This window comes from Chiloscyllium plagiosum, unplaced genomic scaffold, assembly GCF_037043375.1.
Source record: "Chiloscyllium plagiosum isolate Xiang-an unplaced genomic scaffold, Cpla_swu_hap1 HiC_scaffold_35, whole genome shotgun sequence".
Taxonomy (NCBI): domain Eukaryota; kingdom Metazoa; phylum Chordata; class Chondrichthyes; order Orectolobiformes; family Hemiscylliidae; genus Chiloscyllium; species Chiloscyllium plagiosum.
Genome location: NW_028270173.1, coordinates 28242482 through 28265674, shown reverse-complemented (window position 1 = coordinate 28265674; position 23193 = coordinate 28242482). Strand labels below are relative to the sequence as shown.

The following is a 23193-nucleotide window of genomic DNA, read 5'->3' as shown; positions in this document are numbered from 1 at the left end:
CCTGTTTGCCCATACATCCACCATTGTTCTGTATTCACGTCTCATGCTTTCTTTTTGCTGAATATGTATTTTCTCATTCCTATTCTGTATCAGAATTTATACTTGCAGAAATAACATTAATTCATTTATATCCCACATTAGTAATATACTGCCTTTGACACTGGGTTAAAATATCGTGCACCTCCTTCAAAAATGGCATTGAGGAGTGGACCTGCAACCCCCAATGACTGCAGAGGTTCAATAGGGTAGGTCCACCATCAACTTTTCAAGGGTATTGGCAGTGTATGACAGTAACACTCATATTTTTGAATGAACTTTTTTTAAAAAAAAAAGAAAATAATTTTAATTAATCATTTTTGGGGCGAGGTGGAAAGGTAGTCCAGTTCTAGTCGCTCACCACCTCATGGCCAGCTCTCAACTTGCCCACATTCAATATGGCGCCGCGCCGGTTTCCCCTTTGCCCAGAGTAAAGATGGCGAGCGGGCACCGACGCGCATGCTCCATGATGGGAATGGAGGGGGGTGGGGAGAGATTCTCCCGGGTGTCCATACGAAAGATGGCGGAGGCGTAGCCATCTACGGGAACTGCGCATGCCCAGAGCCTCGGCAGCCCGCGCCGGGGGGGGGGCGGGGACAGACGTGCTCCGCGGAGCCGGGGGGGGGGGAGGTAAGTGGCGCGGCCCCTGCTTTATGATCTCGGTGCAACCCGTAGACGGGTCTTTTCGGCGGAGGATCGCGAGCGGAGCAGGTGCGGGGGAAGCGGGGAGGCCTGAGGGTAGGCCCCGGCCCCGGCCCCGACACCGACACCGGGGGAGAGGAGGAGGAGGGGGGCCTCGCCTCGGCCCGGCCCGGCCCGGCCCGGCCCGGGATAGGGGAAGGTTCCGGGGAGCGGGGTGGAGGAGGAGGACGGTGTGCCCGCGGCCTGAGAGCTAGGCCCTCAGCCTCGGACTCCAGTGGGGGGTGGGGGAGGGTCACAGGGCTGGGAGCCTGTGTGTGTGTGTGAGAGCCACGTGAAGCGGGGTCCTCGTGTTCAGGTACTGACCCCCCCCCCGCCCCTCGCCCCTCGCCCAGTGATTGTGCCAGGACCGTGTGAGGTGGCACAGTGGTTAGCACTGCTGCCTCGCAGCACCAGGGACCCGGGTTCAATTCCCGCCTCAGGCGACTGACTGTGTGGAGTTTGCACGTTCTCCCCGTGTCTGCGTGGGTTTCCTCCGGGTGCTCCGGTTTCCTCCCACAGTCCAAAGATGTGCAGGTCAGGGTGAATTTGCCATGATAAATTACCCGTAGTGTTAGGTAAGGGGTAAATGTAGGGGTATGGGTGGGTTTCGCTTCGGCGGGTCGGTGTGGACTTGTTGGGCCGAAGGGCCTGTTTCCACATGTAATCTAATCTAATCTAATCAAAGGCAGTGAGCCTGAAGTGTGGAGAGATAAGCTAGGGGAGGGTGGGTGTGGGGAGAGAGTGGCATAGAGTACAATGGGTGAGTGGGGGAGGGGATGAAGGTGATAGGTCAGGGAGGAGAGGGTGGAGTGGATAGGTGGAAAAGGAGCTGGGCAGGTCGGACAAGTCCGGACAAGTCATGGGGTCAGTGTTGAGCTGGAAGTTTGGAACTAGGGTGAGGTGGGGGAAGGGGAAATGAGGAAGCTGTTGAAGTCCACATTGATGCCCTGGGGTTGAAGTGTTCTGAGGTGGAAGATGAGGCGTTCTTCCTCCAGGCGTCTGGTGGTGAGGCAGTGGCGGTGAAGGAGGCCCAGGACCTCCATGTCCTCGGCAGAGTGGGAGAGGGAGTTGAAATGTTGGGCCGCGGGGCGGTGTGGTTGATTGGTGCGGGTGTCCCGTAGATGTTCCCTAAAGCGCTCTGCTAGGAGGCGCCCAGTCTCCCCAATGTAGAGGAGACTGCATCGGGAGCAACGGATACAATAAATGATATTAGTAGATGTGCAGGTAAACCTTTGATGGATGTGGAAGGCTCCTTTAGGGCCTTGGATGGAGGTGAGGGAGGAGCTGTGGGCGCAGGTTTTGCAATCCCTGCGGTGGCAAGGGAAGGTGGGAGGGTGGGTTGGGGTTGGGGATGGACCTGACCAGTTAGTCACGGAGGTTGGGCCGAAGGGCCTGTTTCCACCCTGTAGGGAATCTAATCTAATGTCTAATCTAAAATCCTAAGAGTCGAAGGGGCTGTTCCCCCTTACTCTCTGATTCTCTCCCCAACCTTCCTTTCTGATTCTTCCCTCCCCAACCCTATCCTCTCTGATTTGACCCACCTGAATCCCAGCCTCACTCGTTTCACACCCCCCTCCCGAATGCTGTCCTCTCTGGTTTTGCCCCCCAAATCATGTCCCGTCTGGTTGCACCCCCCCCCCATCTCATCCTCTTTGCACCCCACCCAGCTGGAATCCTGTTCAGTCTGATTTCACCCCCCCCCCCCCCAAAAATTCCTGTCCTCTGATTCCTCCAACCCCTTTCCTGCTTATTTTTCCTTCATTGCTGACATGTTCTCTCCTCCATTGAAATCCTCTGAGCCACCCTTTCCTTCGTCCTGAATTCCTTTCCCTTCAGTTCTCAGGAACGGTCACTGGCCCAAAATGTTTACACTGGTTTTTTTCCACAGATGCAGCCCGACCTTGCTGATCTTTACTGCAATTTCTGTTTCTATTCCCTCCAGTCTTTTCATCTGCTAACAATAAGTGGCAAGGGCTCACGTCTGTTGTCTTCTAGAAGGCTTTGTCTCTGCCACACGCTTAACATGCTCAGATCGCCGAGCGACCTGGGTTTTACTGAACCCTCCCCGTATTTTTAAGCGCTCGTCCCATGCCCAGGGTTCGGGAACTCTGTGTGTACTCCAGGGCAATCAAAATGTCCCTTGGGAGAATGCTTCTGGGTAATTTCTGCCTGTGCACAGGTTTCACACGTGAGCGTTGTGCTCTGCTTTCACTGGACAGTGCCCCTTGACCACTTCCCCTGGATCTATGCTGCTTAGTGCTGAAATGTCCCTTAATTTTTTGTCTCCTGAGAGTTTGCCACTCTTACTTTAGCTTCTCTCAATTTGATTTAGGTTGATGTATTATCTCACGGTCTCTCTTTTTGCAGGATGACTGAGTGGGAAGGTGTGCCCGCAGTTGCAGAGACCCCTGAGATCAAGCTGTTTGGCAAATGGAGCACAGATGATGTCCAGATCAATGACATTTCCCTCCAGGTATTTTGGAGCTGTTCCTTATTCCTCCTCTTTATTGAGTTTTCCCACAACTTTGCGTGGTGTTGTTACAGTTGTAATGATGGAAATACGCCAGGCAGTCTGAATTGGTTAAACGTGATTTGTCATGGACGAAAACGTTCTGACTCTTCCCGATAACCTTGAGTTTTGAATGTTCTGATCACTAATGTTCAATTCTAGCATCTTCCTCATTTCAAACTAGCTGATCTGCATTTGCCTGTTTTCTACCTCCATCCCTTTTTGAAAAGAGGACTTATTTGCTATTTTTCATTCGGATGGGACCTTTTCTGAAACTGATAACTGTATTTTTGTTCCGGCAATAACTATTATTCAGGATGCTGGGGAATAACTTGCCTATTCTTCCACAGAGTATCACCACAGAGCCTTCTCCACCAACCTGAGCATGGACAAAATCTTGGCTTAGCTTCTCCTGAAAGACAGTACTCCCTCAGCGCAGCACTGGCAGCAGCTGTATAGATGGTTGTGTTCAGCCTCTGGAGTGTGACTTGAATACAAAGCCTTCTGATTCAGACATGTGAGCGCTGCCAAATTCGCCATGTTTGTGGAGACCTGTATTTTAACCGATCTTCACCCTCACCAAACCTGTGATAGCAGATTTGGGTTTCGGGGGTGTCTAAATCGGTGCCTGGATGCTGTACCTGGGTGCCAACAATTAGCTGCGTGATACTTTCTCGCCAGGTTGTGTGTGCTGCCAGCACTCCAGTTGAAGATGGGACAATGTGTTCTCCTGATGTCCTACAAATATTTGAAATAGGAACAAAAGTGGACCATTCAACCCCTTGAGCCTGCCTAGCCAAGTATTTATGATCAGTTTTTTTTTCAAATTCTATGTTTCCCACCTATCCCAGTGTTCTACCTGACCAGAATCTTAACTGCCTTAACCTTAAAAATCTTCAGTGTCCCTGCCTCCACCGCATTAAGACAGCGTTCTAAAGTCACAAACATTCAGACATTTTTTTCCACATCTCTCCTGAAATTACAAACCCTAATTTTAAAATGGTCATACAAGCACCCTGCATAACTGAAGCAGAACTTTCTTTCTTTTGTGTCCAATTCCTCTCGTAACAAAGGGTGGCATCCCATTAGCGGAGTGGACTCGATGGGCCAAATGGCCTTACTTCCACTCCTGTGTCTTATGGTCTTAGCTTTCTTGATGCTGTGCTGTACCCACATACTAACCATGTAGCTCATGTGCCTGAGCAGCTACATTCAGCAGTCAATCTCTTTAAGTAATATTCTGCTTCTTTGCTCTTTCTGCCAAAGCGAATCACTTCACGTTTTTCCACATTATATTCCCAACTGAATTTTTTTTCCCCCATTCATTCAACCTATGTATATCCATATGCAACTTCCTTATGTTGTCTTCACAGCATGCTTTCCTATCTAACAGTTTAATGCTCATGCCTTTGTTGCCCCATCGAAGTCATTGCAAATTTTTAAAAATTGAAGCCCCAGTACAGACCCCTGCGGACTCCACTTGCATCCTGCTAATCAGACAGAAATGTTAATACAGACTGTGCTTTCTGCCAGCCAACCAATCCTTTGGCTGTTGATATGTTATCGCCTACAGTGTGTGTTTTTATTTTCTGCAAAAATCTTTTGTGGTATCTTTATCAAATGCCTTGTGGGAATTCAAACCTATTGCATTTACAGACTTCCCGTTTCATAGCATGTTATATTTCGAAACAACTCTGAATTTGTTAAACGTGGTTTGTCATTGACGAAAGCATGCTGACTCTTCCCGATATCCTTGAGTTTTTAATGTACTGATCACTTTAATGTTCAATTCTAACATCTTCCTCATTTCAAGCTAGCTGGTCTGCATTTGCCTGTTTTCTATCTCTCTCTTCTTGCTTAGAGGGCTTACTTGCTGTTTTTCATTTGGATAGAACCTTTTCTGAAACTAGGGACTTCTGGAAATAAATACCAATGCACCTATTATCCTCATTAGTGACCCTGTTCAGACTTAAGGATAAAATCCAGCTGGACCCAGAGACTTGTCCCTCCACTGCTTTGCCAGTTTGCTCAGTGCGCTGACCTCGTGATTTAGCTAAGTTGTGCTCTCCAATCCTCCCTCTCATTTACACCTATTGCAGGAATGGCTTTTGTGACCTTTGCAATTAGACAGAAGCAAAATCTTTGTCCATTTCATGTGGCATCATTTCTTTGTCTAATTCCCCATTCACATTCTTTAGAGGTGCAAGACTTTCCTGTTTTCAAATAGCTTTTAGAAAATTTTGCTATCCATTTTTGCATTCCTAGCTAGCTCCTGATTAACTTCCGAATCTTTCTGCGCTGCTTCTTATATTCTGGCAAATTATCTGACATGCCTCTCACCTTGATGATTTTCTTAACCTCTAATTAATTCAAATGGTGGATGTCACACCTTAGGACTTTTGTTGAGAGTAGGCATACACTTTTTGGATGTTTGAAATGTCCCCTTAAATTCCGCTGCTACGTGTCGATTGATCCATCACCTTGTTTAGAATGCACGAGTGCCTTCCCTCAACTAAAGCTGCCAGTAATGGACAGTCACCTGTTTGCTGCATGTGGGTGCTAGTACTGAAAAGTATAAGCTATTCTGTGTTTACCTATGATGGGTCTTTGACTGTTTGGATGCTTCATGTATCTATTTCACAGTTTGTGTGCTAAACCTATCTGCTGCTCATTGAGGTCCCAGTGCACTCCAATGGTAAATGCTGATCCCCCGTGAAGTCTAGTCCCCCACCACTGTCAAAAGAAGCAGAATGTGAATCTTGAGGTGCTCGACCATCCAGTAGGTGGACCACATCAAAGATGAAACAGTCGGGCTTTTTACAATGGTCTTCTACTTGTCTTTCAATCGGTGCTCACTTTTAGTAACTGGAAGCCCTGCCACTGCAGGCCAGTCATGTATAACCTTGCTGGAGGGGGAGATTTCTAGAACCAATAATTGGGAGACCAGAATTATAACTTTCTTCAGCAAATGTGGTTAAATTAAGCAAAGTTGCCATGGAACGTTTTGTTTAAAGAGGTAAGAGTGTTGATGAGTGCAGTGTGTTTGATATTCTGCACACGGGTTCCAAATCCATTTGATCAGCTGCTGCAACAAAGTAGTGACTACTGTCTGTACTTTAGTTTGGAGGAATGTTTATAGTTCGTCTATCACGGTGCATATCGCTCTTCCTAATGTATTGATGACCCAGACTGAGGAGATGGGGTATAATTGGAAACATAGTAAACAAAGGAAGAGGATAAGTGTATGTGCATAAGTCTTTGAATTTGGAAAGGGCAAGTTGAGAGTGTATTTAAATATATAGCATTCTGGATTTATTAGTAAGGGTGTAGAGTATAGAATTGTGTAAAACAGTAGTTAGACAATGAATGCGTTGTTTTATCCATTTCTGGATAAATGATGTGAAGGCTTTAGAGCATGCAAAAAGAGATGAGCAAGAATAGTTCCAGACATGAGGAACAGACGTTTGGACTGTTAGAGTTCTGGACAGAGTGGATGGGGGAAGATTTACATTGGTAGCTGTATTGTGAGGGCACTGATATAAACTAATTGGCAAAACAAAACAGTGGGTTTTTTTTCTAATCATACTGGGAGTGATTGAAATTTTAAATGCACAAGTGTCAAGATATTTGAGAGGAAGCTGCAGCACCTTTTTAAAAAATAAAGCAAAATGTATGGGGTTGTGAAGTGAGGCCAAGGGAATAAACATTATGTACTTTTCTCATGTGCAGAGCATGTTTTCATGTTTTTATTTTGATGCATGTCTTTGTTGTGGCAACAGAATCTTCCTTCCCTTTGGCTGCAAACTTGCCCAGGTATGAGTTGTTGTTGGACAATGGTGGGACTCTGGGTAGGTCCTGACTCCCTTCAAAATCCCCTGAGTCTCCTCGCAAACCCTGGCAGTATAGACAGAGATGTGGTTGCTGTCAAAGCCTGTCATCTTAAGCTGTTTACTTTTGTCAGTAGACACTGGTACTCCTTTGCGTTTTGCAGTACAATACTTGTTTCTAGTTGGTGCCCACCAACTAAGGTATGTTTAGGAATATTGTCCTGCTGATAGTTCACTGCATTCTGTTAATCCTTTCATATTTGCGCTGGTGTTAATGCCTCTGGACTTGTTGACTGTGTGAGGTAATTGGTGACCCACTGGGGGGACTGCTTTCTACTTGTGAGCAGGCTGTTTGGACTGGTTATGTCTGACCTGGCTGTTTGGTGAATCTGTCCCTTTAGTCTTGCTCTTTCCTCATCACTGGGCATATATTTATTTGGCCCAGTATTGAAAAAGACTTTAGAATCTGCTTCCATTGCCTTTGCATCCCACCGACTCGCTTGTTTCTTGGCACATTTGTTAGTTGTCTTTGGTTGCGCGTGAAGCCTTGCTGAACTCTTTCTTTCCTTCCCTCAGGATTACATCGCTGTCAAGGAGAAATATGCCAAGTACCTCCCTCACAGCTCTGGGCGCTACGCTGCAAAACGTTTCCGTAAGGCTCAGTGCCCCATTGTGGAGCGTCTCACCAACTCCATGATGATGCATGGGCGGAACAACGGCAAGAAGCTTATGACCGTGCGGATTGTGAAGCACGCCTTTGAGATCATCCACCTACTGACCGGTGAGGTGAGTGGCATCCCCTGGTGCGGTAAGGAAGGAAAGGTCAGAAGGTCTGGCAGCATCTGGAGGGAGAGAGAGAGAAAAGCAGTTAATGCTTCCAGTCCACTGTGACTCATCTTCGAAACTGAAAGCAAGATGGCCTGAACAGTGTCTATCCTGTGACCTGGAAAGGAGTAGCAAGTGAATCAGATTATGGGAAGCCCAGAGCAAAAGACAAAAGTAATGGTGGTAAAGAGGGGATAGCTATGGAAATTAGTTACAAATGTAAACCAGCATGAGTAAAATGGGTCTATTCTGTTCAGAGTGAAGTCAGCAGGTTGTCAGGGATTTAAGAAAAATGGCATTCACAGGTCACGCTCGATAATGTTGAGTTCAATAATGAGTCTTCGAGACTGTAGAGTGTGTAATTGGAAAAGGAGGTGTTGTCCCTCGCTCTTGCATTGTGCCTCACTGAAAATGTTAGCGTGAGAGCAAGGTGGCTTGTTGAAATGGCAGGCACCTGAAAGTTCAGGGTCATTGCTATGGTCAGAGTGGAGGCATTCCAAGAAGTGAGCAGCACACAATTTGAGTTCTGTGGAATCCTACTGTTTGGGCGTAGATCTTTCGGTGAATCAAGTCTATACCAACCCTTCGAAGAGTATCCCTGCCCTGGTAATCCTGCAATTCCCCAGGCTAATCTACCTAGCTTGCACATCTCTGGCTACTATGGGACAATTTAGCATGGCCCGTCCACCTAACCTGCAGATCTTTTGTCTGTGGGAGGGAACCCACGCAGCCATGGGGAGAATCTGTGTGGAGTTTGCACAGTTGCCTGAGGGTGGAATTGAATCTGGGTCCCTGGTGCTGTAAGGCAGCAGTGCTAACCACAGAGCCACTGTGCTGCCGCGTTTGGTATCACCAATATAAAAAGACCATATTGTAAGCAATGAGTACGAGAGACTAGATTGAAAGAAGCAGAAGTAAAATGCTGCTTTGCTTTATATTTGGGACCTTGGACAGTGAGGAACGAGGAGGTGAATGGGCAAGTGTTAACCTGTGATTGCATTGGGGAGGGGGGTTCCTCAGTTGAGGAAAACAATGATGTTTTAGGCACCCGAGTGAAAAGTGCCATCATTGGAATGTATGTGACTGGAGAAACTGATAAAATGGAATGGAATCCTCACAAGAAACAGACTGTGAGGAAGTGTAGATAAAGGTATTGTAGAAGTTGGTGGGTTTGTAATGGACTTTGTTGGACAGCCTGTTATCAGAAATGGAAACGTGAAGTTAAGGAAGGAAAGGGAAGAGTTGGAGCGGTTGAAAGTGAGAGGAGGGTGGAAATTGGAAGCAGACCATTGAATTTGTAGTAGCACTGATGTTGTCATTGAATCAGAGAATGTAGTGGGAAGGGCTGAAGTAGGACTGGAACGGGAAATATTCCTGTCAAATTCCCCACAAAGACACGGACATTATTGAGACCCTTGCTGGTACTCATAATGTGCACCTTTGACAAGCAAGAGAAAGTAAGACGAGTTAAAGGAGGAGTTGTTCCAAGTGAGAATGAACATGGCTGTGTATATAGGAGGGTGTTGGTGGTGGGTAGACACTGTTCAGGCCATCTTTCAAATGAAGTGGAGAGCCCACAGACTGTCCTGATGACGATGGACATGTAGGAATTGCACAGCCATGGAGACGAGGCATTGGCTGGGGCCAGAAGACTGGAACTCTTGGAACTGATATAAAGCACCAGGAGAGGTGCAAGAGCTAAAAGTCCCCTCAACCATTATATGTCAACTGCGAGCCACCATCAGCCATAACATACTGCTTTCAGCCAGGGGCAACCCCGACAATCTATTTTGCCCCGAGTCTAAGTGAAAGAATCAGACTGGTTTTCCCCTCCACACGCTCTGCTGAGTTGCTCCAGTACTTTGTTTTTATTTCAGATTTTAGGTAAGTTGAATTTAATAAGGAAAATGTTAGGTCAGAATTCCAATTCCTTTGTATTACAGGAGGAAACTGAGGCTCAAACTTGATGTGATGTTAAGAGTTGGACCAGCGAACTGACTGGTGTTTCACTTATTCACTTGTGTTATCGTGTATGTGCAGCTGGTTTCTAACCCAGCTAGTTATCCAGAGGTCTTGATACAGGTGGCAGCTTTGCAAATGAAGCTCAGCACCCCCCCCAGCCCCAGCTGTGCTCAGTGCCAAACAACTGGTTGGTACAAAAGCTGTCCACCTTGATTGTACTCTTGCTCATCCCTCCCAGGGTCGTGATATGGTTAGCCTTGACTTTACTTTCTACCACTCGCCCTCTGTATTTGTCAGATTGTTTCCTGCCACCCTGAGCGTGTCTGTTGTTCCTTTCAGAATTCCAAGTGGACAATTCCCTTTGTGACGTCCTGGTTTGCTCCTCAATTATCCTCAGTCCCTCTTCCGGGTACCTTTCCCCGCATGTAGATGTAACCTTTTACTCGGTGTCTGCATGTTCCAAACTTCCAAACATTTGCAAATAAACCAGCCATTATGTGCACTTTCGATCTAACTTCCTGCATTCGCTACTCACAACGTGATCACCTCAACGATGAGCAAATCTTAGTTCAGTCTAAAAACTTAAAACGTGAAGCTGAGATTCTGGTAGTTATTTAAATTCTCCACCTTGCTTTCACACTGACACCTGCCCTCAGCTTCTTTCACTGCCCCACTGATGCTCAGCATAAGAGATCAAGGAGCACCATGCCATTTCCCAACTGGGCAATTGCACTCTTCCAGGCTCAACTTTGAGTTCAACAATTTTAGACCATAATCCTCTGCCCCATTTTTGTTTCCTTCTCTTGGTTTGCTTATTTATTTTTGATTTTAGTCGTCAGCATACTTGTTTCTCTGCTCCAAATGTTTTTTTTTGTTTCTTGCCCTATCTCCACTGCTTTGCTGAAGGAGTAAATCTTCTATCATAGTGCCATACCCTTTGGCCCAACTGTTTCATGCTGACCAGGTATCCTAAACTGTCCCATTGGCCTGCATTGACCCATATTTCACTAAACCTTTCATATCCACATACCTGTCGAAATGTCTTTTAAATGTACCCACCTCTGCCACTTCCTCTGGCAGCTCGTCCCATATATGCACCACCTTCTGTGTGAAAAAGTTGTCCCTCAGGTCCTATTTAAACCTTCCCCTCACACCTTAAATACAAATGCCTCTAATTTTGGATTCCCCAACTCTGGGGAAGAGATCTTGGCTATTCACCCTATCTATGCCCATTATGATTTTATAAACTTCATAGGGTTACCCCTCAGCCTCCTACACCCCAGGGGAAAAAAGTTCCAGCTTTTCCTTCTAACTCAAATCCTCCAGTCTTGGAAACATCCTTGTAAATTGTTTTGCACCCTTTCCAGTTGAATAACATTCTTCCTATAGCAGGGTGACCAGAATTGAATGCAGTACTCCAAATGTAGCCGTACCAATGTCTTCTACAACCATAACGTGGCATCCCAACACCTGAACTCAACGTTCCATTTAGTCTCGCCTGTCTTTTATCCAGTAACACAGCTTCCTGTTAACCCGTCACCCTTTTGCTTGACGCCCTGTTTCTAATTTCTCCTTGTATTATTGAGAGGTTACATGGACCGAAAATATTAACTTTGCTCATCTCTCCATGGACAGTGCCTGAGCTACTGAGTATTTCCAACATTCTCGCGCTCGCTCTCTCTCTCTCGCGCTCACTCTCTCTCTCTCTCGCGCTCACTCTCTCTCTCTCTCTCGCGCTCACTCTCTCTCTCGCGCTCACTCTCTCTCTCGCGCTCATTCTCTCTCTCTCGCGCTCGCTCTCTCTCTCTCGCGCTCGCTCTCTCTCTCGCGCTCGCTCTCTCTCTCTCGCGCTCGCTCTCTCTCTCGAGCTCGCTCTCTCTCTCGCGCTCGCTCTCTCTCTCGCGCTCGCTCTCTCTCTCGCGCTCGCTCTCTCTCTCGCGCTCGCTCTCTCTCTCGCGCTCGCTCTCTCTCTCGCGCTCGCTCTCTCTCTCGCGCTCGCTCTCTCTCTCGCGCTCGCTCTCTCTCACGCTCGCTCTCTCTCTCTCTCGCGCTCGCTCTCTCTCGCGCTCGCTCTCTCTCGCGCTCGCTCTCTCTCGCGCTCGCTCTCTCTCGCGCTCGCTCTCTCTCGCGCTCGCTCTCTCTCGCGCTCGCTCTCTCTCGCGCGTTCTCTCTCTCGCGCGTTCTCTCTCTCGCGCGTTCTCTCTCGCGCGTTCTCTCTCGCGCTCTCTCTCTCGCGCTCTCTCTCTCGCGCGTTCTCTCTCGCGCTCTCTCTCTCGCGCGTTCTCTCTCGCGCTCTCTCTCTCGCGCTCTCTCTCTCGCGCTCTCTCTCTCGCGCTCTCTCTCTCGCGCTCTCTCTCTCGCGCTCTCTCTCTCGCGCTCTCTCTCTCGCGCTCTCTCTCTCGCGCTCTCTCTCTCGCGCTCTCTCTCTCTCGCGCCCGCTCTCTCTCTCTCTCGCGCCCGCTCTCTCGCGCCCGCTCTCTCGCGCCCGCTCTCTCGCGCCCGCTCTCTCGCGCCCGCTCTCTCGCGCCCGCTCTCTCGCGCCCGCTCTCTCGCGCCCGCTCTCTCGCGCCCGCTCTCTCGCGCCCGCTCTCTCGCGCCCGCTCTCTCGCGCCCGCTCTCTCGCGCCCGCTCTCTCGCGCCCGCTCTCTCGCGCCCGCTCTCTCGCGCCCGCTCTCTCGCGCCCGCTCTCTCGCGCCCGCTCTCTCGCGCCCGCTCTCTCGCGCCCGCTCTCTCGCGCCCGCTCTCTCGCGCCCGCTCTCTCGCGCCCGCTCTCTCGCGCCCGCTCTCTCGCGCCCGCTCTCTCGCGCCCGCTCTCTCGCGCCCGCTCTCTCGCGCCCGCTCTCTCGCGCCCGCTCTCTCGCGCCCGCTCTCTCGCGCCCGCTCTCTCGCGCCCGCTCTCTCGCGCCCGCTCTCTCGCGCCCGCTCTCTCGCGCCCGCTCTCTCGCGCCCGCTCTCTCGCGCCCGCTCTCTCGCGCCCGCTCTCTCGCGCCCGCTCTCTCGCGCCCGCTCTCTCGCGCCCGCTCTCTCGCGCCCGCTCTCTCGCGCCCGCTCTCTCGCGCCCGCTCTCTCGCGCCCGCTCTCTCGCGCCCGCTCTCTCGCGCCCGCTCTCTCGCGCCCGCTCTCTCGCGCCCGCTCTCTCGCGCCCGCTCTCTCGCGCCCGCTCTCTCGCGCCCGCTCTCTCGCGCCCGCTCTCTCGCGCCCGCTCTCTCGCGCCCGCTCTCCCTCGCCCGCTCTCCCTCGCCCGCTCTCCCTCGCCCGCTCTCCCTCGCCCGCTCTCCCTCGCCCGCTCTCCCTCGCCCGCTCTCCCTCGCCCGCTCTCCCTCGCCCGCTCTCCCTCGCCCGCTCTCCCTCGCCCGCTCTCCCTCGCCCGCTCTCCCTCGCCCGCTCTCCCTCGCCCGCTCTCCCTCGCCCGCTCTCCCTCGCCCGCTCTCCCTCGCCCGCTCTCCCTCGCCCGCTCTCCCTCGCCCGCTCTCCCTCGCCCGCTCTCCCTCGCCCGCTCTCCCTCGCCCGCTCTCCCTCGCCCGCTCTCCCTCGCCCGCTCTCCCTCGCCCGCTCTCCCTCGCCCGCTCTCCCTCGCCCGCTCTCCCTCGCCCGCTCTCCCTCGCCCGCTCTCCCTCGCCCGCTCTCCCTCGCCCGCTCTCCCTCGCCCGCTCTCCCTCGCCCGCTCTCCCTCGCCCGCTCTCCCTCGCCCGCTCTCCCTCGCCCGCTCTCCCTCGCCCGCTCTCCCTCGCCCGCTCTCCCTCGCCCGCTCTCCCTCGCCCGCTCTCCCTCGCCCGCTCTCCCTCGCCCGCTCTCCCTCGCCCGCTCTCCCTCGCCCGCTCTCCCTCGCCCGCTCTCCCTCGCCCGCTCTCCCTCGCCCGCTCTCCCTCGCCCGCTCTCCCTCGCCCGCTCTCCCTCGCCCGCTCTCCCTCGCCCGCTCTCCCTCGCCCGCTCTCCCTCGCCCGCTCTCCCTCGCCCGCTCTCCCTCGCCCGCTCTCCCTCGCCCGCTCTCCCTCGCCCGCTCTCCCTCGCCCGCTCTCCCTCGCCCGCTCTCCCTCGCCCGCTCTCCCTCGCCCGCTCTCCCTCGCCCGCTCTCCCTCGCCCGCTCTCCCTCGCCCGCTCTCCCTCGCCCGCTCTCCCTCGCCCGCTCTCCCTCGCCCGCTCTCCCTCGCCCGCTCTCCCTCGCCCGCTCTCCCTCGCCCGCTCTCCCTCGCCCGCTCTCCCTCGCCCGCTCTCCCTCGCCCGCTCTCCCTCGCCCGCTCTCCCTCGCCCGCTCTCCCTCGCCCGCTCTCCCTCGCCCGCTCTCCCTCGCCCGCTCTCCCTCGCCCGCTCTCCCTCGCCCGCTCTCCCTCGCCCGCTCTCCCTCGCCCGCTCTCCCTCGCCCGCTCTCCCTCGCCCGCTCTCCCTCGCCCGCTCTCCCTCGCCCGCTCTCCCTCGCCCGCTCTCCCTCTCTCTCTCTCTCTCTCTCTCTCCCGCTCGCGCGCGCTCTCTCTCTCTCTCTCTCTCTCCCGCTCGCGCGCTCTCTCTCTCTCTCTCTCTCTCCCGCTCGCGCGCGCTCTCTCTCTCTCTCTCTCTCTCCCGCTCGCGCGCGCTCTCTCTCTCTCTCTCTCTCCCCCGCTCGCGCGCGCGCTCTCTCTCTCTCCCCCGCTCGCGCGCGCGCTCTCTCTCTCTCCCCCGCTCGCGCGCGCGCTCTCTCTCTCTCCCCCGCTCGCGCGCGCGCTCTCTCTCTCTCCCCCGCTCGCGCGCGCGCTCTCTCTCTCTCCCCCGCTCGCGCGCGCGCTCTCTCTCTCTCCCCCGCTCGCTCTCTCTCGCCCGCTCTCCCCCGCCCTCTCTCTCTCTCTCTCTCTCCCGCTCGCGCGCCCTCTCTCTCTCTCTCTCTCCCGCTCGCGCGCCCTCTCTCTCTCTCTCTCTCCCGCTCGCGCGCGCTCTCTCTCTCTCTCTCTCCCGCTCGCGCGCGCTCTCTCTCTCTCTCTCTCCCGCTCGCGCGCGCTCTCTCTCTCTCCCGCTCGCGCTCTCTCTCTCTCTCTCCCGCTCGCGCGCGCGCGCTCTCTCTCTCTCTCTCTCCCGCTCGCGCGCGCGCGCTCTCTCTCTCTCTCTCCCGCTCGCGCGCGCGCTCTCTCTCTCTCTCTCCCGCTCGCGCGCGCGCTCTCTCTCTCTCTCCCGCTCGCGCGCGCTCTCTCTCTCTCTCTCTCCCGCTCGCGCGCGCTCTCTCTCTCTCTCTCTCCCGCTCGCGCGCGCTCTCTCTCTCTCTCTCTCTCCCCCGCTCGCGCGCGCGCTCTCTCTCTCTCCCCCGCTCGCGCGCGCGCTCTCTCTCTCTCCCCCGCTCGCGCGCGCGCTCTCTCTCTCTCCCCCGCTCGCGCGCGCGCTCTCTCTCTCTCCCCCGCTCGCGCGCGCGCTCTCTCTCTCTCCCCCGCTCGCGCGCGCGCTCTCTCTCTCTCCCCCGCTCGCGCGCGCGCTCTCTCTCTCTCCCCCGCTCGCTCTCTCTCTCCCGCTCGCCCGCTCTCCCTCGCCCGCTCTCCCCCGCCCTCCCTCTCTCTCTCTCTCTCCCGCTCGCGCGCCCTCTCTCTCTCTCTCTCTCCCGCTCGCGCGCGCTCTCTCTCTCTCTCTCTCTCCCGCTCGCGCGCCCTCTCTCTCTCTCTCTCTCCCGCTCGCGCGCGCTCTCTCTCTCTCTCTCTCCCGCTCGCGCGCGCGCTCTCTCTCTCTCTCTCCCGCTCGCGCGCACGCTCTCTCTCTCTCCCCCGCTCGCGCGCACGCTCTCTCTCCCCCGCTCGCGCGCGCGCTCTCTCTCCCCCGCTCGCGCGCGCGCTCTCTCTCTCCCGCTCGCGCGCGCTCTCTCTCTCTCTCCCGCTCGCGCGCGCTCTCTCTCTCTCTCCCGCTCGCGCGCGCTCTCTCTCTATCTCTCTCCCGCTCGCGCGCTCTCTCTCTCTCTCTCTCCCGCTCGCGCGCTCTCTCTCTCTCTCTCTCTCTCTCTCTCCCGCTCGCGCGCGCGCTCTCTCTCTCCCGCGCGCGCGCTCTCTCTCTCTCTCCCGCTCGCGCGCGCTCTCTCTCTCTCTCTCTCTCTCCCCCGCTCGCGCGCGCGCTCTCTCTCTCCCGCTCGCGCGCGCGCTCTCTCTCTCCCGCTCGCGCGCGCTCTCTCTCTCTCTCCCGCTCGCGCGCGCTCTCTCTCTCTCTCCCGCTCGCGCGCGCTCTCTCTCTCTCTCCCGCTCGCGCGCGCTCTCTCTCTATCTCTCTCTCCCGCTCGCGCGCTCTCTCTCTCTCTCTCTCCCGCTCGCGCGCTCTCTCTCTCTCTCTCTCTCTCTCTCCCGCTCGCGCGCGCGCTCTCTCTCTCCCGCGCGCGCGCTCTCTCTCTCTCTCCCGCTCGCGCGCGCTCTCTCTCTCTCTCTCTCTCTCTCCCGCTCGCGCGCTCGCTCTCTCTCTCTCTCTCTCTCTCCCGCTCGCGCGCTCTCTCTCTCTCTCTCTCTCTCCCGCTCGCGCGCGCGCTCTCTCTCTCTCTCTCTCTCTCCCGCTCGCGCGCGCTCTCTCTCTCTCTCTCTCTCTCTCTCTCCGCTCGCGCGCGCTCTCTCTCTCTCTCTCTCTCTCCCGCTCGCGTGCGCTCTCTCTCTCCAGCTCGCGCGCGCTCTCTCTCTCTCTCTCTCTCTCTCTGTCTCTCTCTCCCTCTCTCTCGTGCTCCCTCTCTCTTGCGCTCTCTCTCTCCCTCTCTCTCGCGCTCCCTCTCTCTTGCGCTCTCTCCCCCAGTTTAACCTTGCTGCTTTGTAATTTGCCTGAATTGAGTGTACTCTGTCTGCATAGTGTGGCCAGTAGGTGGCCACACGCTTCGCCATTTGGTTGTATACAGTAGCAACAGATTGAGTGGCTCATCAAGTCCCCTGTGACAACGCCCTTGCCTCTGGTTGAGGGAGCTGAGGAGTTGTGCATAAAATCAAGGCTGCTGCTTCAATGTATGCTGTGGTGTTAGAGATGCCACTTCTCGTGTGGAGCATTAAACTTTAGGCCTTGCCTTCTGTCTCAGGTTGATGTAAAAGATCCCTTGGAAGTAATGCAGGGAATTCCTCCCCGGTGCCTGGTATTTATCTTTTATCTCCCAGTTGACGATGGGTTAAAATATGCTGGTTGTGGGAGGTTCCTGTGTATAATTGGCTGACGCCTTTCCTTGAATGTAACTAAAGAAGTCTCCTAAATTCTCAGTTGAATGCAGGGTGAGTGGATGTAATTGCAGCCCTCCAGCTATTAACACAGAACATCCAATCTCCCCCCCCCCCCACAACAACTTTTTGTTTTCATATTTTTAAAAAATCCTCTTGGTTTCAGCTCATCTCTGTCATCAAGGAAAGGGTGTTGTGAAATTGGACCTGGGTCTAGTAAATGGACATAGTGGCTCTTGGGTGTGAGTAGTGGCAGCCAGTCCATATCTGTCCCTAGAGATCCTCGGTGACAGTGGATTGCTGCTTTGTGTGGTGGGGCTTGATCCTGGGTTTTCCAACTTGCTTCCCAGCAGTGCAGCACAAAGCACGGTCTGCTGTGAACAATGTTTTTGGGCTGTGGCTGGGTGTTAGGTGGTTATCATTCCTGGAGTCTGTATGTTAACCCTGTCTTTGTGCTTCTCAGAACCCACTCCAGGTACTGGTGAATGCCATCATCAACAGTGGACCCCGTGAAGACTCCACCCGTATTGGCCGAGCAGGCACTGTCAGGAGGCAGGCTGTCGATGTATCCCCACTGAGACGGGTTAACCAGGTATAGGCATTGCAGGGGGCTCACTTTTCCAGCGCTGCTGGCATTTTTCTTCACATGAATTTGGGGTGTGCAGTTTGGCCTGGGCAATACCTCACTCTCTACCACTTAGTCCAGACTGAGTTGTGGTTTGAGTCCCGACAGATGTGCTTGTTGCTCCCTCTGTTGGCTACTCACTGTACTGCAGTATTTGGGAAAATATTTTCATTGTCCATAAAGGGAGCTCACTGCCTTTATTTGCACATTAGTAAGATAGGTAGCTGTTTGTTTTATGTAGGAAATTTGGTGTCAAATACCTTTTGCTGTTAATCCACTTGCACTTCTACACAGAATCATACAAATTTATTAATTACTAGGAACACGGATGAGGCTATTCAGCTGTTTGAATCTATTCTAGCAATCAGCGAGACCAGGGTTGATTGATTTTGTAAATTCGTTTGCCCACCTTGTTTCTATATCTATCAATATCCTAGCCCGTCAAATGTTTGTCCGAAATTTACCTGGCAGAGGATTTCACAGTGTGGCCTGACACCTCAGTGTTGCACGGAGACAGCTGCGGTGTTGGAGGTGCTGTCTTTTGGAGTGGGCCTGTTTGTGTTCATGATGAAAGATTCCTCAATGCTGTTGGATTGAAGTTCATGGCAGTTCTGTTAATATCTTGGCTGAGCACTGAGCTGACATTTTGACACCAGGTCAACCAGCCATTACACTTGCTTGGTGGGTCCTTGTCATGTTAAAATTGGGCCCAAAGTGCTATTGAGGCCATCTGCAGGTTGTGAGAAGGGATACATAAATGCACATTTCTGAACTGTCCTGGAAATGTGAAAAGTCGAGTGTACGTGTGAGTTTGTTCATGATTAACTGTGCTGTAGATATTGGCTACTTGATTAGAGTCAGAGCTGGATGCTTGAGACGATTGTACCTCTAAAATGGGCGATACGGTGGCTCAGTGGTTAGCACTGCTGCCTCACAGCTCCAGCGTCCCAGGTTCCAGTCCCACCTTGGGCGACTGTCTGTGTGGAGTTTGCACGTTGTTCCTGTGTCTGCGTGGGTTTCCTCCCACAGTCCAATGATGTGCAGCTCAGGTGAATTGGCCGTGCTAAATTGCCCGTAGTGTTAGGTGTGTTAGTTAGGGGTAAATATGGTGTGGGTGACTCTTTGGAGGGTCAGTATGGACTTGATGGGCCTGTTTCCACACTGTAGTGAATCTAATCTTTAAAAAATAAATCAGCTTGGGGTGCTCACAAGGTTTGAGTGTCTGACCTTTTTTTTGTTGTTTTTGTGTGCAGGCTATCTGGTTGCTATGTACTGGGGCTAGGGAGGCTGCATTCAGGAATATTAAAACCATTGCAGAGTGCCTGGCTGATGAGCTCATCAACGCTGCAAAGGTAAGTTGTCATCACGATGAAGGATACTTTTTAAAAGAAAAGTCCCTTTTTTGTAATGGAATGCTTGAAGCGTGGGCTGGGTCCCTTTCTGCATTGCAGGGAAAAAGAAAAGAGATCTTTTGTAAACAAAGGAGTGCCTGCGTCTGAAAGGCCAAGGGTTTGTCGACCTGATAAAGGGTCCGAACTAAATCAGTGAGTTTTTCATTACTGTCTCTCAAAGGACTTGCTGTGTCATTCCGAATTTCTGTTTGTATAAATCCACCTTTTGTGTTTGGAGAGTTACGTTTGGCAATTATGTAAATTGCAAGCCGTTGAATGACTGTGGTTGTGCGTCACGTGGAAGACTTTACCATAATTGGTATGAAAAATGCGATGGGGTGATGAATATCCTTTTCTCACTTTATGGGTTTTAAAATACAACAGAGACATGATAGTATTTTTTTAGAGTTCATTCATTGGAAATGGGCACCAGTGGCCAAGCCAGCATTAATTACCCTATCCCAAATACATTAAGTATCAACCACATTGCTGTGGGTCTGGGTCCAGTAAAGATGGCAGATTTACTTCCTTAAAGGACATTAGTGAACCAGATGGGTCTTTCATGATAATTATCAATGATTTCATGGTCATTGTGAGTCTCCTAATTCTGGATATTTATTGAATTCGAAAACAACTGTCTGCTATGAAAGCATTTGAACTTTACTGGAGCCTCTGGATTAATAGCTGAGTGATAATACCACTAGGAAAGAGATGACATCGGGAAGTTCGGACTCAGGAAATTGTGATGTGTAATACACTGTCTGAAAGACTACTGGAGGATTTACTGCTTTTTGAAAGGGAACTTTTCATGGCTGGGGCCAAGTACTAAGGAGTAAGACTAACTGTTTCGATCTTTTCAAGATATTTCAGTGGATTGAAAGCCCTCGATGCTATAATTAAGAAAGGTGGTGGTAAACTCCCTTCAGTCTACTCTGCCCCTATCCAAGGGAAGATATACTGGCAATGCAGGGAGTCTATGAAGATTCACTGGGGTGATTCCAGTTATGGTGAATGAATAGGTTGAGACTGTACTTATTGGAGATTAGCAAAATGAGAGATTTGAAACACACAGGATGCTTCGGGGTAGGTGAGGAGCGGTTTCTTCCTCCTGTGGGAGAGTCGAGGACTAGGAGGTATAATCTCAGAATAAGAGGTCACCCATTTAATATAGATGAATGTGGAATTTGCCCTGAGGGTAGTCAGTCTGTGGAACTTTGTTACCACAGGGCTGTTGAGCTTATATCATTTAAGTATATTCAAGGCTGAAATGGGCAGGCTTGTAATCACGAGAATCAAAGGTTGTGGGGAAAAGGCAGGGAAATGGAGTTGAGGATTATCGTGATTTCATTGAACGGTGGAGCAGATTTGATGGTCTGAATAACCTGCTTCTACATCTATGGAGCTGTTTTCTGGGATAGCCTGAATTCTGATTTTAAAACTTCCTTCTGTGTTTTCTTAAGGTGGTATTTCTCCTGGCTTTAATATGTAGGTTGGGCCTTCATCTCAATCTAGGTAACCCGCCCAAGTCAATGCACCCTCTGAACAAATAGCATATGGGCAAACTACATTACAGCAGGTGCCACAATAGGGATGTTTGTTCAAAGGGTTGTCAAAGGTCCTGAGGCATTTGTTGAAAGGGGGCAGAGAGTTTATTGAATGTTCTGGATAGCATTCCTCTGTTGCCAAACACCATTTATAAGTAATTACCTGAATGTGTAACGTATTTTGATACTTATCTGACTTAGTGTATTTACTGAACTGCTTGGCTGCTCCTCCTAGTTTATCACTTTCACCGAGTTTTGGAGCCAGTTGCTTCAGTGACCATCCTAGTTTCAGACTTGGCCACAATGCAGTACCTTCTCCGACTTGCCTGCCCTAAAATTATTCCCATCATGAGGTTTCATCCCATTTGATCCCTTGCTCATTGTGAAGAGCACATGTGCAGTGTAAAGCTGCAGGCTTAGAAGATCCTTTCTCCTACAGCATGTCACGCAACCTGGGGCACGATCTGGATTGTATGGGAGCAAGAGTGAGCCATGTCTTTATTCAAATAATCGTGTCTGTGTTCCTGCTTTTGTATTTTGGAGTTTTGGGTGTTTTGCAAGGTCAGTTTGAGGGAATACTTAGATAGGATTTAAAGCTTTCAGAAAAGGATGGCTGCTGGAGGTGTACCCAGTCTACCAACAATGGTTTAATGATTGTCTCTTTCTATTTGCAGGGTTCATCCAACTCTTATGCCATTAAGAAGAAGGATGAGCTGGAGCGTGTGGCCAAGTCTAACCGTTAGTTTTGTGATGTCTGCAATCTGTATTCTCTAATAAAGCTACTCAAAAGATGACCTTGACTCCCACGCTCTTCATAAGACAACAGTTCAGAACATTTACAAAGGAAGGAGGGGAAATGGGTGGTCTACATTTTGGCTGCAGTGCCATTACTTTGGTTGCATGTCAGTAGTGGCTGAGTTCTCGTTCGTGAGATTCCAAGTTTGGATCTCAATCTAGGACTTGAGCAGAAAGATTTGGACTGATGGTCTGCTTCTGGGAGAGGGCTGCCCTTTGGATAAAGGCCAGTGAGGTGGACATGAAAGACACCATGGCACCATGTTTCAGAGCAGACCGGTGGAGTTATCCCTGGTGTTCTGGTCAATAGTTACCTCTCAGTGCATGTCATGTCGTTATCTGACTATTGGACACATGCTGTGTCCATATTGGCTGCCGCATTGCTCACCGTAAACAAAAGATGCAGTGGCAATATAAGAAAATGCATTTTTGTGCAGTATGTGACTAGTTGGGAATCCAATATCCCAAGTGAGAGTGGAGGCAGATTGAATTGAGAAAAGACAGTAGAGTGGAACTAGGTAAGTTACTCTTACAGAGAACCAATACATACAGAATGGCTGCGTCCTGCGCTGTGACCTCTCAGTACAGTTCTTTGATGAAATGCACGGCAAAATGTGCTGTGCATTCTTCAGTGCATTGCAAAAAGTAGTTGGAATACCAGGAGAAAGTCTTTTAAGCTGCTAATGTTTAGGATGTTTTACTGCTGAGTGTATGATGGAAGTCAAGGAGCTCTTGCATTTTTTTAATATAGTAAAATGAGGACCCCCCCCTCCCCCCCTGCGAGTACTGCGCCTTGTACCTTTTTTTTGTTATTGGGAAATAGTTTACAAGTTTTTTTTTGTACACATCACATACACGAAATCGTCAATCAGCAGGATGGTTTATAACAGCCAGTTGGTTGAGCTGACGTACAGGCAATGGTAGAGATGCAATTTGTCTACATGTTGGTAGCAACCTATCAGGACGTACTTTATGTTTCTGAGTATACCAATCTCAGTAACAGTAGGGTGGCACAATGGGTAACACCCCTGCCTCTCACCGCCAGGGATTCTGGTCTGATACCACCCTTGGGCGACTGTCTGCATGGTGTTTACACATCCTCCCCTTGTCAGTTTCCTCTGAGTGCTGCGGTTTGCTCCCACAGTCCGGAGATGTGCAGGCTAGTTGGATTGGCCATGAGAAATAGGGTAGGGGACTGTGGGTAGGTTGGTGTGGATTCAATGGAACGAAAGGAATATGACCACACTGTAGGGATTTGATGATAAAACAACTCGACCAGCACCTGCGGTGTTTATTGGTTCCAGCCTCCAGTACGTCGGTGGAAAGCTGGGAATATGTAACTGAGGAAAAGAGACAGGTGTAACAACCCACCCCATGGGTCAGCAACTATTCTTGGTCTTGACACAGCAGAAGGCTAATGAGGAGATCCTCCTGATCGCTATCTCTCTCTTCACCCCACTATCAATGCCACCACGACCAAATGTAGCACCATAGATCTAACGTTCAATCACTGGGTGTCGCTTTTAACTACGCTGATTGAAATCTTTGCTAGTATGGAAGTCTAACTTGAACCTGATGCAATGAAATTCGCTGGCGCTGTGATCAACATAAAGTTTCTTTGCTGTATGTGGCCTATTTATTGTGCTGTGTGTTTCCCTTTAAGGTGGCTGTGTAGCTGCAGGCTCTGGTGTATTTTAGGGACTGTGTCTCTGACGTTAGTGTTACCTAGTTCTGATGGGTGGAGTGCTTTAAATATGCCTTGATTTACATCACTTGGTCATAAGGCCCTACCCAGTAGAAATCCTGGCAATTCTCTCACTGTTTTGTGTACTGACACACTGTTACGGCATTTAACAGCATGATAATTTTTTTTAGGG

General features: G+C 51.5%; 1 protein-coding gene across 1 annotated transcript; it reads left to right on the top strand.

Moving 5' to 3' along the window:
* The first annotated feature begins 724 nt into the window (after nt 1-724).
* rps5 (ribosomal protein S5) lies at nt 725-21315 on the top strand. Its single transcript, XM_043678050.2, has 6 exons — nt 725-747; nt 3085-3190; nt 7630-7839; nt 17425-17553; nt 18840-18938; nt 21196-21315. The coding sequence occupies exons 2-6, from the start codon at nt 3086-3088 to the stop codon at nt 21262-21264; spliced, it is 612 nt and encodes a 203-aa protein (XP_043533985.1). The 5' UTR covers nt 725-747; nt 3085; the 3' UTR covers nt 21265-21315.
* Nucleotides 21316-23193: the final 1878 nt, after the last annotated feature.